A 15186-nucleotide genomic window follows, 5' to 3' on the forward strand; every position below is an offset into this window, starting at 1 on the left:
TGAACAAGTAGATTCTAGTCAAGTAAAGTAAGTTTGTAACGTAAATTCTAAAAGTTTGTTTACAAAAAAGCAGGAATACTTCAATGAATAATAACCGCTAGTATTAAGAATTTTAGCGCGATGACATTTGAAACTCTAAAAAATAATTTTTTTAGTAACAATTCCATTAAAGGTGGGAAATGGTCTTTTAGCCTCCTTTTTGTAATTCCTATATAAAGGGCTTGTGCAATGTGCATTACATATTGCATCAATAAACATACAATATTCACTAGAAAGAGCTAGCTTGAAAGAAAATGAAACAAGAAACTGTTGTCGTGATAGTCGGAGCAGGACCTGCCGGCATTGCAACATCCGCGTGTCTCAATCTTCTTTCTATCCTAAACATTGTTCTTGAAAGGGAAAATTGCTATGCATCTTTATGGCAAAAAAAGGCTTATGATCGCTTAAAGCTTCACTTAGCTAAAAACTTCTGTGAACTTCCTCATATGTCATTCCCTTTGTCCGCACCCACATTTGTACCAAAAGACATGTTTGTACAATACTTGCAAAACTATGTGTATCGGTTTAATGTAGCTCCGCTGTACCAACGCAGCGTTGAGAATGCATGGTATAATAGGATTGCACAAAAATGGGTGGTTACCGCCAAAAATTGGGTTTCGGGTTTGGTCGAGGAGTACGTGTGTGAGTTTCTTGTGGCGGCAACCGGCGAAAATAGTGAAGGTTTTATTCCTAATGTTAATGGTTTAGATAGCTTCAAAGGATTGTATATCCATTCGAGCGAGTATGATAATGGAAAAAGATTTGGACACAAAGATGTGCTTGTTGTTGGTGCTGGAAATTCGGGTATGGAAATTGCATATGACTTGTACAATTGGGGTGCTCAAACATCAATAGTTGTTCGTAGCCCGGTAAGCACGCTAAACGGTCTCCTGCGTGATTTTTGAATATAAATTAGTTGTCGGTGTTTTATATAATAAAAGCATATTTTTGTTATATTTTAACATTTCATTCTATTATTTTTGTTGTGACAGATACATGTGCTTTCCAAAGAGTTAGTGCAACTCGGAATGTATATACTAAAATATATTCCTTGCTCTTTCGTAGACAAGATGGTCTTAATGTTGAGTAAGTTGTTGTATGGAGATCTCGGTGTATATGGAATACAAAGGCCATTCAAAGGACCATTCACGATCAAAAAAGAAACCGGACGATCACCTATCATTGATGTTGGGACAATTTCAAAGATCAAAACAGGAGACATTGAGGTAAACCCCTCTATCATGTTTTGATATCTAATAACATTTAAAACATTAACTGACAATCGTGATATTATTATTTTGTTTTCGTCTCTAGTTTATGACGGCTATTGAAGAAATAAAGGGTGATCAAATCAAATTCACAAAAGGTAAAGAGAGACAATTTGATGCCATTGTCTTTGCTACCGGTTTTAAAAGCACTGTGCGAAAATGGCTTAAGGTAACTATAGTTATAACACACAATTTGTTTATTCAACCTTTTGTTTTTTAATCTTAGCATTTTCGTTTTAATCTAGGATGATGGAGGGCTCTTCAACGGGATTGGAATGCCAAAACATAAAAGCCCTAATCATTGGAAAGGGGAACACGGTCTTTATTGTGTTGGATTTGCGAGTGCCGGATTATTTGGTATCTCAAATGATGCGAAAAACATTGCTGGTGATATCTTCAAAATTATTCATGGGAATTAAATTCCCATCTAGAAAATGTAGGTGTGCATGTTGTCGTGTAGTCTTTTACGATTACTACGAACCAGTTTAATGATTTTACTATTTAAATGTTTCTTTCCTTTATAATCATGCATTTATATCGTCAGATATATTTTGATTGGTAATAAAATTTTCTCCATGTTTACATTGTATTATTATGGTAACTATAATACGATCAAAATATATGAAATTTATATAATTTTAGTACCATTTACAAAACGTATAAATACGTACAATGTATCAAAACCTAAATATGTTTTGTTTTTCTAAAGCCTATACAACTAGTTTTATACCCGTTCGGTGGATGTGTAGTTTAATGTCATAATGTCATGAATATATTATGACATTAAAAAAGTGTGATATGCTTATACAATAAAGTCGTATGACATTCACTTTAATGGCTAGGATATGCTATAAACAGTCATTTGACATGACACCGAGTTCCGTTGTCGTCGTCCTCCGCATCCATCTGACATCGTAATATAGGTCCAAAAGGGTTCTGAATTATAGATAGAAACCACCCAGCCACCACCGCCGCCTCAAACCACCGTTCAATTCCGGCAGTCCGTTGCAGCTTCCACCGATCACGAGCACCTGCCGTCGTGTTGCTGCACGCCTGCACCACCGCTGTCAACCGTCAACCCAGCTTCACCCTCCCTCTCTCACGATTTCAGCACCACAGCTAGATCAGCTTCTACATCAACACCCAATCAAGGTTTTCGGTCTCCCCACCAGGTGTTCGATACAAATGTCTCAATGAGTTAATCAGTTTTTTCGGGTTTACGGAGGGAGAGCAACTGTGGGTTGCTCTCCTTTCGTCTCTTAGTTCGGGTTTTTACTTCCAAACTCAGCTCGAGTTTGTTTGTTGGCCTTTCGTCTTGTGGGGTTATGACTAGGGCTCGGATTGTCAACGGAGCCCCATCGGGGGAGGTGGGCACGGGCTATTGGCCGTGCCCGTTTAGAGGATTCCATTGCTGCCCGGATGGATTGGTGGGTCCAGGGGGATCCAAAGGTTAGGGGCACATATAAAGCGGTTACACCTATATTCGGATGACAAAAAATGCACTATGCAAGATGCGGTATCCGGGGATTGTGAGCTTTTTGTTGCGTTGGCAGATGCTCTAAAGGTTGCCAAACTATGGTTGTGCGGTGAGTGCATGTCTTTACAGGCCCTCAATCGGCATTGTCACCATGTAGACAAAGTTATCAAGTTCAAAGGTGATACGAGAGGGGTGGAAGACTTCATTGTCGGGATCCCTAAGCCACAACTTGCGATAGATGTAGCTCCTTTGGGTGGGATAGTTTTGGACGCGACCCTCCTTGACCGTATTTTCGCACTTCCGGTAAAGACGGTTAAAAGAATCCCTTCTAGCTGTCGCATGGCATTTGCCCATGCCTTATCTGCTTCATTGTGCAAGGTGGTGTCTAGGCCAGAGTCCATTGAAGCGTGGGTTAAACTTTTGATATTACCCCGTTGCACATTAAAAGTTGTCAAGCCTTCCAACCGACAAGAGCGTAGGTCGGGGAATAGGAAATCCTTACAATGCCATTCTATTCGGCAGGCCCTAGCAAGTTGGGGTGATGGAAGCGGATGTTTTGATCTTATCCAATCGCTCTTTAACCAACCGATGGATATGGGCTTCAGAGCCGATGAGGGCTCCTTCGGGGGTGATCATTCTAGGGAGGGCCTCAATGCTAAGCAATGTATTCGGAAAGTTGCCGATGGGCACTTCACGGCCGCAGTTAAAGTTTTGTGCTCTTCGGGTGTTGCTCCTCTTGGTGACGCTACTATGAAAGCGTTGCTTGATAAGCATCCTGTCTTGCCCCCGCCCGCCTTGCCTGATGCCTTTCTCGGTGGCCCCTTTGGTTGTGGACGTTGAAAGTGTCCTAGGGTGTATTAAATCGTTTCCTAAAGGGACTTCATGTGGTAGAGATGGGCTTAGGGCCCAACATAATTTGGATGCCCTATGTGGGGAAGGATCCGCGATTGCCGTGGGGTTGCTTAAGGTTATCACTGAGGTGGTTAACTTGTGGTTAGGATGGAGATGCCCTGTTTCTTTGGCGGAGTTTGTGGCCTCGGCCCCTCTAACGCCACTGCTTAAGCCCGACAATGGGGTTAGGCCTATTGCCGTTGGCGCGATTTGGAGAAGACTTGTATCCAAAGTGGCTATGAGGAGTGTTGGGAAAGAGATGGCAAAATACCTTGGTGATTTTCAATTCGGGGTGGGGGTCTCGAGTGGAGCGGAGGCGGTGCTTCATAGCGCGAATAGATTTCTTAATATGTTCCACTCGGATGGGTCGTTGGCTTTGCTTACAGTAGATTTTTCTAATGCCTTTAACCTGGTGGATAGGACCACCCTCCTGCAGGAAGTTCGTGCCAGATGCCCATCTATTTCCCTTTGGGTTAATTTTCTTTACGGAAACCTGCAAGGCTATATGTAGGGAATGATTGTATCCAGTCAACTACTGAGGTTTAACAAGGCGATCCTTTAGGATCCTTTCTCTTTGCTTTAGCTTTACACCCCCTCATTCATCAAGTACGAGATGGTTGCAAGTTACTTTTCCATGCATGGTACTTAGATGATGGCACGATTATAGGAGATGCCATTGAAGTGGCTAAAGCCTTGGATATAATTAGATCTAAGGGGCCAAGTTTAGGGCTTGAGCTTAATATTAAAAAGACAGAAGTATACTGGCCGTCGTGCAATAGGGTAAAGGCAAAAGTAGGTTTATTTCCTATAGGGATTGGGAGACCGGAGTTAGGGGTAAAACTCCTTGGAGGTGCGGTTAGCCGGGATGCTGGGTTTATCAGTAGTTTGGCCATTACCAGAGCTTCAAGAGCCATGGAACTAATGAGATGTCTTACTCGTCTGCGTGACCCTCAATGTGAGCTTCTCTTGCTTCGCTCATGTATGGGGGTGGCTAAATTGTTGTTTGGACTCCGAACATGTCAGCCTATGTTTGTTAAGGAAGTTGTCTCTGTTTTTGACAAAGGGCTTCGAGCGGCGATTGAGGATATTGTGGTATGTGGGGGTCCGTTTTTTGGGGATTTTCAATGGAGACTAGCCTCTCTCCCTATCCATTTCGGTGGTTTAGGGTTATATTCAGCTGAGGATGTTTCCACCTATGCTTTCGTCGCCTCGAGAGCACAATCTTGGAAGTTACAGGACCACATTTTGCGTGATTGTGGTGGTGATGGTGTAACATCCTAAAATTTTAATGATGAATAAAGAAAGTTATGTTTAGTGATTTCGCGTAATTGATTAATGTCGGGGAAGGAGCGGGTCTTGGACTTGGATTAATTGAGATGGGTTAAATGAGAATGGGATTTCAGGGGTATAAATACCCCCAAAATCCCAAAATATCTTCATTTTTCCCCACTCTCCTAAACACACACATACACACACACCAAGACCGCCGCCGGCCGGGCCGAGAAAGAAGGAAGGATCGAGCGAGGTCCGGGTAAGAGAGAAAGATTAGTGGTGATACCAAGATAAACGAGATCCAAACAAGCTCAAAAGGTATGATTCTTGATCTTTGAAGTTTAAAGATCCGAGCTTTTAGTGTATAAACGACCGAAAATGGTCGGGAAGTGTAGTGGGTGGTATTGAACCTTAACTAGAGTGTTAAAATCGCCCGAAATGTTGATCAGAAACCGAAACAGCGGACATCTGGGCAACTTCGCCTTCATCTGGGCAACTTCGCCTTCAAGCGATGAACTTCGCCTGCAAGCTAAGTTCGCCTGATGAACTTCGCCTGCAAGCTAAGTTCGCCTGATGACAAGTTCGCCTGAGGTTTAAGTTCGCCTGATGAGAAGTTTGCCTGAGGTTTAAGTTCGCCTGATGACAAGTTCGCCTGAGGTTTAACTTCGCCTAAAGCTAAGTTCGCCTGAGGTTTAACTTCGCCTAAAGCCAAGTTCGCCTGAGCTTTAACTTCGCCTAAAGCTAAGTTCGCCTGAGGTTTAACTTCGCCTAAAGCCAAGTTCGCCTGAGGTTTAACTTCGCCTAAAGCCAAGTTCGATTAGAAAATAAATTAAAAACCTAATGAAAAATGTGTTAAGACAGTTAATGGAAATAAATTTTTCCAAGCTGACCTGGCAGCTCGACCCCAGCCAGGGGCTCTGCCCCTTGGACCCTGCTAGGGGCTGCCGCCCCTAGACCCCGCTGCCAGGGGCGCTGCCCCCGGACCCCCGTTCGTTGTGGGTCATATAAAGATAGAAATACATTATGAGAAGTGATAGTTAATTGATACGTATACTTGTTATACAGTCAGCCGTGCACAACTGAAGAAAGGGATTACGATTAACGGTGAACGTAACCGTGTTCAGGTGAGTTTCTAGCCCCATTTATGTGTTATGTTTTCGGGGCTGTGTGCATACTCAATATGTTTGTTAATACGCTTATCCTAAGAGATAAGTGTATGCCTTATGTGAATAATGTGAAATGTATGATTGATGGCTTGACGGTACGTGAACGATCTTCGGATATTGCACGTACTGTCAGGTTGTAACGCTAAGTTAAGGTAAGTATGATATGTATGCTTATGTGTATGAATGTGATAAAGTTAATAAAAGAAGGAAAGGATGGTTGTATGGTTACGAAAAGGGTACCGAGCCCTAATAATACTCGAGGTATGATGTATGGTTGTATGGTAACGAAGAGGGAATCGAACCCTACTAATATTCGAGAACTAGGGAACCGAACCCTACTAATATTCGAGGAAAGAGGGAAACCGAGCCCTAATAATACTCGTGGAAAGAGGGAAACCGAGCCCTAATAATACTCGTGGAAAGAGGGTACCGAGCCCTAATAATACTCGAGGAAGGAGGGTACCGAGCTCTAATAATACTCGAGGAAGGAGGGTACCGAGCCCTAATAATACTCGAGGAATGTAGGGCGTAATGCTCTTTATAACGAAAGATATGAAAGTAAGTTAATACAAAAGAAAGTAAGTAAGTAAGTAAGAAAGTAAGAAAGTATGAAAGTAAGAAAGTAAGGAAGTATGAAAGTATGAAAGTACGAATGAAAGAATATAATGTTATGTGAATGGTATGATTATGTGATTATCTAGAACTCACTCAGCGTAGCTGACTTTTAGTATGCACGCAGGTGAGTAGGATGAGGCAGCTCGCTTGAGGAGACACGTGGCACTGAACAAGAGTCTGGCATCTGAAGACTTATGATGTTCTAATTTTAATGCTTTAGTGTAAAAGACAAAGGATGTTTTGAGACAAGTTATGAATTATGTAATGTTTAATGAAAGTTTTATATTCCGCATAAATGTTTTAATTAACTCTGATATTAAAACTGTGTTTATGAGTAAATCCAACACGAAAGTAGGGTTACCGGTAACGGGGCCTTACAGATGGGTTGGATTCCGATTTAGGGTGTGCGATGGATTATTTGCACAACTCTATTCACGATTTTAATCTTGGCGGGTTCGCTAATAAGGACACCGCCCCCCCCCCCCCCCCTAAAGCCCAAAATGCTTTGGCGAGTGTCCTTTATTGTAAAACCGTCCAAAGTTTGGGAGAAAAGTTTGGCATGTCCTCTCGTCAAAGAGCGGTATTAGAATGACTTCAGGCTCCTCATGCTCAAGACTTTTTGACTGTCACCCCAATCGAAAGGTTAGGCCAACACATGTCAGCAGTGGAGTACCGAGCCATTCTTAAATATCGTTTAATGATCCCACTGTTCCCAGTTGATGAGCCATGCCCGGTCTGTCGCAAGGTTTGTTTAGATAATTTTGGTGAACACGCGATTCATTGCAAAGAACTCCCTGGATTCAAATATAGACATGATTTGGTCAGAGATGTCCTTTGTGATGTGTTAAAACGGGCGGGAATCTCGGCAAGAAAAGAGGCTCTGTGAATTTCTTGTCGGATCCACATTCTTGTGTTTGGATGGGCTGGGGGAAACATGCTTCTGTCGACCTTATTGGGGTGTCCCCTCTTGTCGAGCTTAGAGACACCGGGTTTGTTGCTAGGCATGCCGTGCTAAAGGCAGAAGCAGGAAAAATAGCTAAGCACGAGAAGGCGTGTGTGGAGAATCAACACGCCTTCATTCCTTTTGCTTTTGACACATTTGGGTCTCTTGCCCCCGATGCTGTTGCGTTTCTAAAAAGAGTTCAGCGGGTCGTGCACAGTAACTCATCGACGCCGAAGAACGATAACTTTGTTTTCAGTAGGATCGGTTTTGTCATTCAAAACGGGGGTGGCGGCGCGGCTTGTTGCCCGCTTACCTGCCTCTTTATTGTAATTGGAACTATTTTTAATATAATTTAACTCTTTGATATTACATTGTATTCTAAACAAAATCAAAATTAGTGTAAGACCAAAATACAAGTCGTTTATACAAGTAAAAAAACTGACCTGCGACATTATAAGAATCACAAAAACATGTCAATATAGTTTAGTCATTTCGAGAACATAAAAATGCACAGAAAGTCATTAATGAAATATTACATGAGTCCTAAACAGTTTAGCTCCGTAGCAACTGATCAGTCTCGTTTTTTCTTTACAAATCCAGATTCCACATACAGAATAAGTTAGCCTGGTGGTTGGGTACTTTGCCATAATAATGTGAAAATACGTCTTAATGTTATGCATTTTTATCAATAACAATACCCAACCATGGTTCATAACTCCATCATACTGTATGAGTGTTGTGCGTTGGATATCTTCTTGTTTAGCAAGTACAAGCATAGTATCCAATCTATGAATATGCCATTTTTAGTGATTGTAAAATGTTATCAAACCTAAGATAAGAATGATTATGACGTGTCTAAATTGTTATATATCATTATATTGCAAGTGCTCTTTAATCAAATCAAGAAAAATATCATAGTTATATATGGTAATTCCTGCCATTTATATTCATTAGTGGGTCAATTTGTATTAACTTTCATCTTTAATGGTCAAACCTGTAAAACAAAATATAAAAAGGAGTCAACCCATAACAAGCTTTATTTACGGAACCCATTTTGACATCTTTATCCTATTCCATTTTGCGACCTTAGTGATTAGTAATGGGTGTGTGTACAGTGATCAATTTCAAACCACTTCGATGAAAATGGACCATTTCGACCCAACTCTAGCTAGCTATATTTTATCTGACACATTGTGGATGGAATATAATCCAAACAGACTTATTCATAAGTAAACGAGTCATAATTTCCACCTCTAAATGATCGCATAGAATCAAAATCAAAAGTAGTGCATAATGTAAATGGGTTAGAAATAAATTTTTAATATATAATAGCTGCAGAATCAAAATCAAAAAGTAGGCTGCCACTTTATTGTAATCGTTTTATAGTAAATTATATAAAATAGCTGCAGAATTATATATAATATAAGTAATTATGATCTAAGAAACCATACCTGCTAGTATACTCATTATCTCTATGCTTGTAAAATAACATTGAATCCAGAACTAACCACATCGGCTACTAACACCACACTACCACAGGACTTGTTGAGTCTTTCTGGTCTTGGCAATAACACATGGCTACGTATCCACTCCCTCTGGATTCTGCAAAATTACCAACCAAGCAAACAAACAATCCCATAAATCATTATATATAAAGGATGTTTTAAGGGTAACCTGCCACTTGTTGGTTAATAGAAGATTCACAGTTGTGCTTTTCTCACTGCCACTAAGACCAGCATGATGAACAATATCACAAGATATTTAATACTAAAAGTAGTCGTTTATATATTAAACAAATTTACTAAAGAGCTAGAATAATAGTACAAATGTGCGCAATTACTTCATCAAGATTCACCGTAATGTTCATATCTATTAATCCATGTACTTGTTGAAATGTGGCAAGCATGCATAAATTCTTTGTCGAGATGCCCTCACGGATGGTACGTGGATAACCTCTGGTTCAAAATTTAGTGTGACCACTGACCAGCCTAAAGAAAGTACGCTTGGAATCAATCTGGTGTGACCCGTCAAAAGGTCATAAATTCCTCATATGATTCTTGATCCAGTGCTGGCCCCTTTGTTGAAGATAGATGTCATTTGTGATAGTCGCTTGGTTTAAATTCGTCTCTTTGGTGAGAAATCTGTCTCCACTATGTAGCATGTTAAAAGATAAATTCCGTTGTTCGGTTATTCTTGATCATGAATGTTGTTCTCTGCATATGTGCATGATTTCTCTTATTCTGAATCGTCTCCGGATGTGCATCCGTACCTAATCAAAATGCAATCACGATAGTGTGATGGATGCGAATCTGCCTCTAATCTAGGTTTTCAATTCGAGGTTTATGTGAATGGATTGCAAACCAATTTTCGATGTTCTTAGATGTCTTGATACAAATTTCCGAATTTGATGATTTTGTTCAAATTGATGACCAAAATGATGTTTTTGGTTTCGAATTGAAGATATCAAGTATTAATTTGATTGTTACTTGATGTTGATTGCGAGGATACAACAACCATATCCAGTAAAATCTCACTAATAGCAAGGCACGCGGCAGGATCTAGGGAGGGTGAGATGTAGGCAAACCGTACTTTTATCCCACTGAATTGCTTCCAGAGAGACCTCCGGTTCCAAAACCATTACATGTTGATTGTGAGGATGTTGATTTCAAACTTCTGACATGAATGTGATGTCGGTTAGCGATCTAGGGGGCCAATTTCAGTTCCGATTTCAATTATGATTCTAGGAATTGTTTTCATTATCGATCTTGTTGGTCGTATCGATTCTTCATCTCGCTTTCATATTCAAAAAAATCATATCATCAGATCGATTCAACGATGTTCTTGATTTTCCATATTTTCGCAGTGGTGATCCTCCGAAACCCTAGAATCGTAACCATGCTCTAATAATCAAGAACATTATCACTGATAAGATAACATCTTTTGGAGGTCAGATGCACAGAGAATAATTAGGTATATTGAATCAACTAATCAATAATTTATTTACACACATATGCTAGTTATATACTTTCCTTGCTAGGGCTTTGAAGCATCACAATGGTTGAAACTGACCACATTAACTACCACTAACTATTGTTTACAATATAAAATAATAATAATAATAATAATAATAATAATAATAATATCCTAAAAGTCTAGATTATATATATTATCTCTATCTCTACTGTATATAAAAAGTGAGTGAATGATTTCTTAAAAATTAAGAGGTCCAACAAATATTACTAAGCTTACAAGTCTTAATGCATGTCTTAACTTCTTTCTAAGGATAAAGATGTCTTTCTATCAATACTTACATCTTGGCCCCTCAATTTTTATCAACTTTTACTATATAAATAATAATTATATTTTTGGCCCCTCAAGTAAAACTAACTAACCCTCACGATTTTTAAAAGATCATAATTATTTCATACGTTAATATTTTAAAAAAGAAACTACACCGTAAAAACGTGAATTTTTTTCTCTTTAATTTGAGTATAGTAATGCTATACTTTGTAATTTTAAAAAATTCGCATGTTACACGAATACGATTTACGACCGACAACCGGGTTCTAGCAAGGCATTTAACATCGTCGGGTTACACCGACACTGGTTAAGCGTTTGATGTCGGGTTACATGTGTACCGACATCGGTTACGAGTCAGATGTCGCGCTACACACGTGGAGACGTTAGATTTCATGCGTTCAAGCGCGGGTTAGGTACCGAATCTGGTTACGCATTCGATGATGCATTATGCGTTTATGGTCGTCAAGTTATGCTCGTACCGATAACAACTATGTGGTCGATGTGCATTCGTTACATGTGTATCGACATTGATTACAAGTTTGGTATTGCTTTATGCGACAGATGTGGGTTTGTATTCGTTCCAATGTTGGTTGACGCGCATAACGAGCCTGACGCGCCTACTAACGTCGGGTTATGCGTGCCATATCAACCTATTCTAATCAGTTGGAAAATAACACCACCTAATTCTAACATGTTTGAATATAACACTAACCCATTTTGACACGTACATAATTAAGCATAAAGAAATATAATTACACACCTTCTATGATAATTACACAACATATTTTCATAATTACACATGACTATAATCACACTTATTATACGCACAACACACCTAGGTATAAAGAAAATCATTTTTTTTCTTTAAAAAATAGTATAGCAAAATAAAAGGTAGTTTGGTTTTTTTAGAAAAGAAAATACTTATGTAATTTTTTTAAATGCTTGATTTTATGGTGTTGTTTTTTATATAATAATGTCGTGGAGAAAAGTTATCAATGTTTTAAAAGTTGAAGAATTATGCTTAATTTAGGTTCTCGTATAAGGAGGAGAAAAATATAAATGCATATAAAGTTCATTAGTTTAAGTAAATACAAGTGTTAAAACACATTAGAAATCTTATAAATAATTTATCTTTTTGTTTAACGTTAAACATTTATTATTGTTTATCTGTCCATATGAATGGAGAAACAATATGGGAGAGACTGTATATTCTATAAACACAAGTTCAGTCCTTATAACAAGCAACTGACTTACTCAACTTTTTGGTTAAGTAAAGTCTTAGAATTAATCCATCGACATGATTAAGTTATATGTGTGATATTTATGATAATAAATTGTAAAGTTGAGCCAAATTGAGTCAATGAGAAAACGTATGATCCTCTTGCAAGATCTAATCGCATAACATGATACGTACACGAGACGATTACTTTAACAATACTTTATTGATATACGTTGTTGTTCATACATTACATAAGTTAAGCCTATAGAGAATTCGGCATGGTAACGTTACACGGAGAATAAATATGGCATAGATATCTACGTATATTCATTAGGAAATGCCTATTTATAAGCTACCCTCATTCGTTAATCATCACTAATGAATGAGGTCTCTCATTCGTTAGACACACCTAACGAATAAGGTTTCCCATAGAGAATGACCTCCCATTCGTTAAACATCCTCAACGAATGGACATTACATTAACGAATGATCCTTCATTTGTTAAATCCCTTAGCGAATGAGCTTAATCTATAATGAATGAACCTCATTCGCTAAACATGCCTAGCGAATGAGCCGTATTTCATTAAACATAAAGACTAAACTACCCTTAACTTATTCGATCAGCTGTGGAGAACAAATAATACACTAACAGTCAAGCATACCATCTCAAGTTTAATTTGAAGCCTAGCCAATTCAGCTCAGAATGAAGTTCGAGTCCAGTTCGAGCTAGCCCTGGTTTGGATTATATTAGCTCGTTAACAACCTTTAACTATTGTTCATCGCCGCATCGCGCGGGCACTCTAATAATAATAATAATAATAATAATAATAATACCCTTAAGTCTAGATTATATATATTATAATATAAATATATATGTTCTTTTCTTTCTTCAATGTCAGATTCGTAATTTCCTTCTTCAAAACAGGAACACCCAAGGCTTTTCCTTCTATCAAAGTTCCATTCTCAATTTCTTATCACTTGTTAAAATTTGACTTCTTCTTCTCATATAGCAACAACCATTCATTCTTTATCGTTCTTCCCAATATTCTTATAAAGTTAATTCTTGTATAAATTTCCAAATCTTCTTTGAAAAACAGAGCATTAAGTCTCATATTTTTTTTATTCCTTTATCATTACCAGTAAGCGGTTGCGTTGGTCCCTGATTCCTTTTATCGTTGTTGGCAAGCGGTTTGCGTTGGTCCCTTGATTCCTTTACTGTTGTCGGCAAGTGGTTTGCGTTGGTTAACTGATTCCTTTAAGCGATATGCAATTCTTCGTGTCCGGTTGTTTTCTTGTTCTTCACAATCATTATCGTATCCTTTATCTTTCCTTTTGTGATGATGTCAGTTATTCACCAATTTAATTATGGATTATGTACCCTTAACATCTTTTGTATCGTCATATTCGTCCTCGTCTTATTGTACTCTATCGTCCTTTAATTCATCAAATCGTCCAAGTTCAGAAGTTTTAATTACATAATTTTCCATTAGTATCAATTCTTGTTCCACGTCTATTATTTCAATTATTTGTTTCAACTTTCAAGCGTAATTTCGAAATTCTACAATCGAGATTGTTGTTCATTTATTGCCTCTACTCGTCCTCTTTTCGTCTTCTTTATCCATCTCTTCCCATAATCATATAATTATTTTCCCTATGTTTTCCAACAATGGCTCTCATACCACTATTTGAGCGGAATCCAAAATCATCATCAATCATCATATTCATATTTATCGTCTTGATGTAAATTTGTATATAATTGATGAATATGTGAAGGATTCTTTAAAAGGATAATCAGTGCATTGGTTAATTGAGTATCTTGATAAAATATAAAGTTACAATGAGTTTGATATATACATAGACTATCGGTTGTGTTGGTTTGTTGAATAGTTGTAATGATTAAAGATAAGGTAACTGTTTAGGGCATTCACATCAGTGAGGTTTTTATAATGTATGAAGTGGTTTAGAGAGTTGTGAGTAGAGGAGAGAGAAAATACAGTGATACTATATATTTGAAAAGTTATTGTTCACCATTTATAATTTTTTAATACCTTTTGAAAATAGTTGTGAGTAAAGGAAAGAGAAAAGTTAATGATAAAGATATAAAAGAAGCATTAACTAATTGAAAACAAAAGGGAAAGCGTAATAAATATTAGTGTAATTTTGAATTTGAAGATAGAGAAAGAAATGAAAATACTCCTTTATAAAGGTATTTATGTTCTAAGCTTAAACAAGTAGAGTTTACAAAAATAACATTAGATAATTATAATAAGTTTAATTTATCATCTAATAAACACTAGCCTTGCTATCTAATAAACCTAAGATAAAAAGCACATCGGAAGGTTTTAGTTCATTTGAATACATTGTATGTAGCTCACATTACATGATTTTTTTTCATGATATTTGAGTATAATTTGAACAATTATCGTAAATTAGAGTGTTCAAATATACATGTTTCGACTTTGTCTCATGTTTGAGCCCAACTCCGATGCTCAAGCTACTAGGGGTGTTCAAAATCAAATATCCGGAGTTTTGGATATCCGAACATTTCTGATAGTGGATTCCATTATCCGAATCCGTATCCGAAATTTTGGATATCCGAGGTTCGGATATCCATTTGGATAGTGAAACGGATATCTGAAATTAAAAAAAAGAAACATAAGAAGAAGAGGAAGAAGAATCACAACAAATAGTCAAATACACTCCATTCCAATCGAGTAAATGAAATTGCAATCTAAAGAAGAATCTGTATCACACAACCTTAATATCAATCATACATACACACAACCTGCGAATACTAAGAAATACACAAAACTAATCTGACGTTTAAATATACAACAACTCTGAATCACAAATTCAAGTATTTATTGAACATACAAGTTTGAATCACAAATTCAAAAAAAGGAGACGGTGATACGATTCTGTAAGGCCCCGCTACCGGTGCCTCACTTTGGACGTTGGATTTACGCATAAACACAGTTCTACTAATCAGAGTTAAT

At 37.9% G+C, this 15186-nt stretch overlaps 1 protein-coding gene across 1 annotated transcript; it reads left to right on the top strand.

Moving 5' to 3' along the window:
• Window positions 1-293: 293 nt before the first annotated feature.
• LOC143561792 (putative indole-3-pyruvate monooxygenase YUCCA11) lies at window positions 294-1726 on the top strand. Its single transcript, XM_077049771.1, has 5 exons — window positions 294-487; window positions 800-908; window positions 1032-1265; window positions 1354-1476; window positions 1553-1726. Exons 1-5 carry the CDS (start codon window positions 294-296, stop codon window positions 1724-1726), a joined length of 834 nt encoding a protein of 277 aa, XP_076905886.1.
• Window positions 1727-15186: the final 13460 nt, after the last annotated feature.

Source organism: Bidens hawaiensis, unplaced genomic scaffold (assembly GCF_021521415.1).
Source record: "Bidens hawaiensis isolate Kalapana, Puna unplaced genomic scaffold, B.hawaiensis_p1.1 tig00020787_1, whole genome shotgun sequence".
NCBI lineage: Eukaryota > Viridiplantae > Streptophyta > Magnoliopsida > Asterales > Asteraceae > Bidens > Bidens hawaiensis.

Excerpts from the sequence above, each read along its gene's own strand:
- LOC143561792 (XM_077049771.1), top strand. The coding sequence starts at position 294 with ATGAAACAAGAAACTGTTGTCGTGATAGTCGGAGCAGGACCTGCCGGC. Across the intron at positions 1,266-1,353 it reads TCAAAACAGGAGACATTGAG|TTTATGACGGCTATTGAAGA; the intron begins GTAAACCCCTCT and ends TTTCGTCTCTAG. Across the intron at positions 1,477-1,552 it reads CTGTGCGAAAATGGCTTAAG|GATGATGGAGGGCTCTTCAA; the intron begins GTAACTATAGTT and ends GTTTTAATCTAG.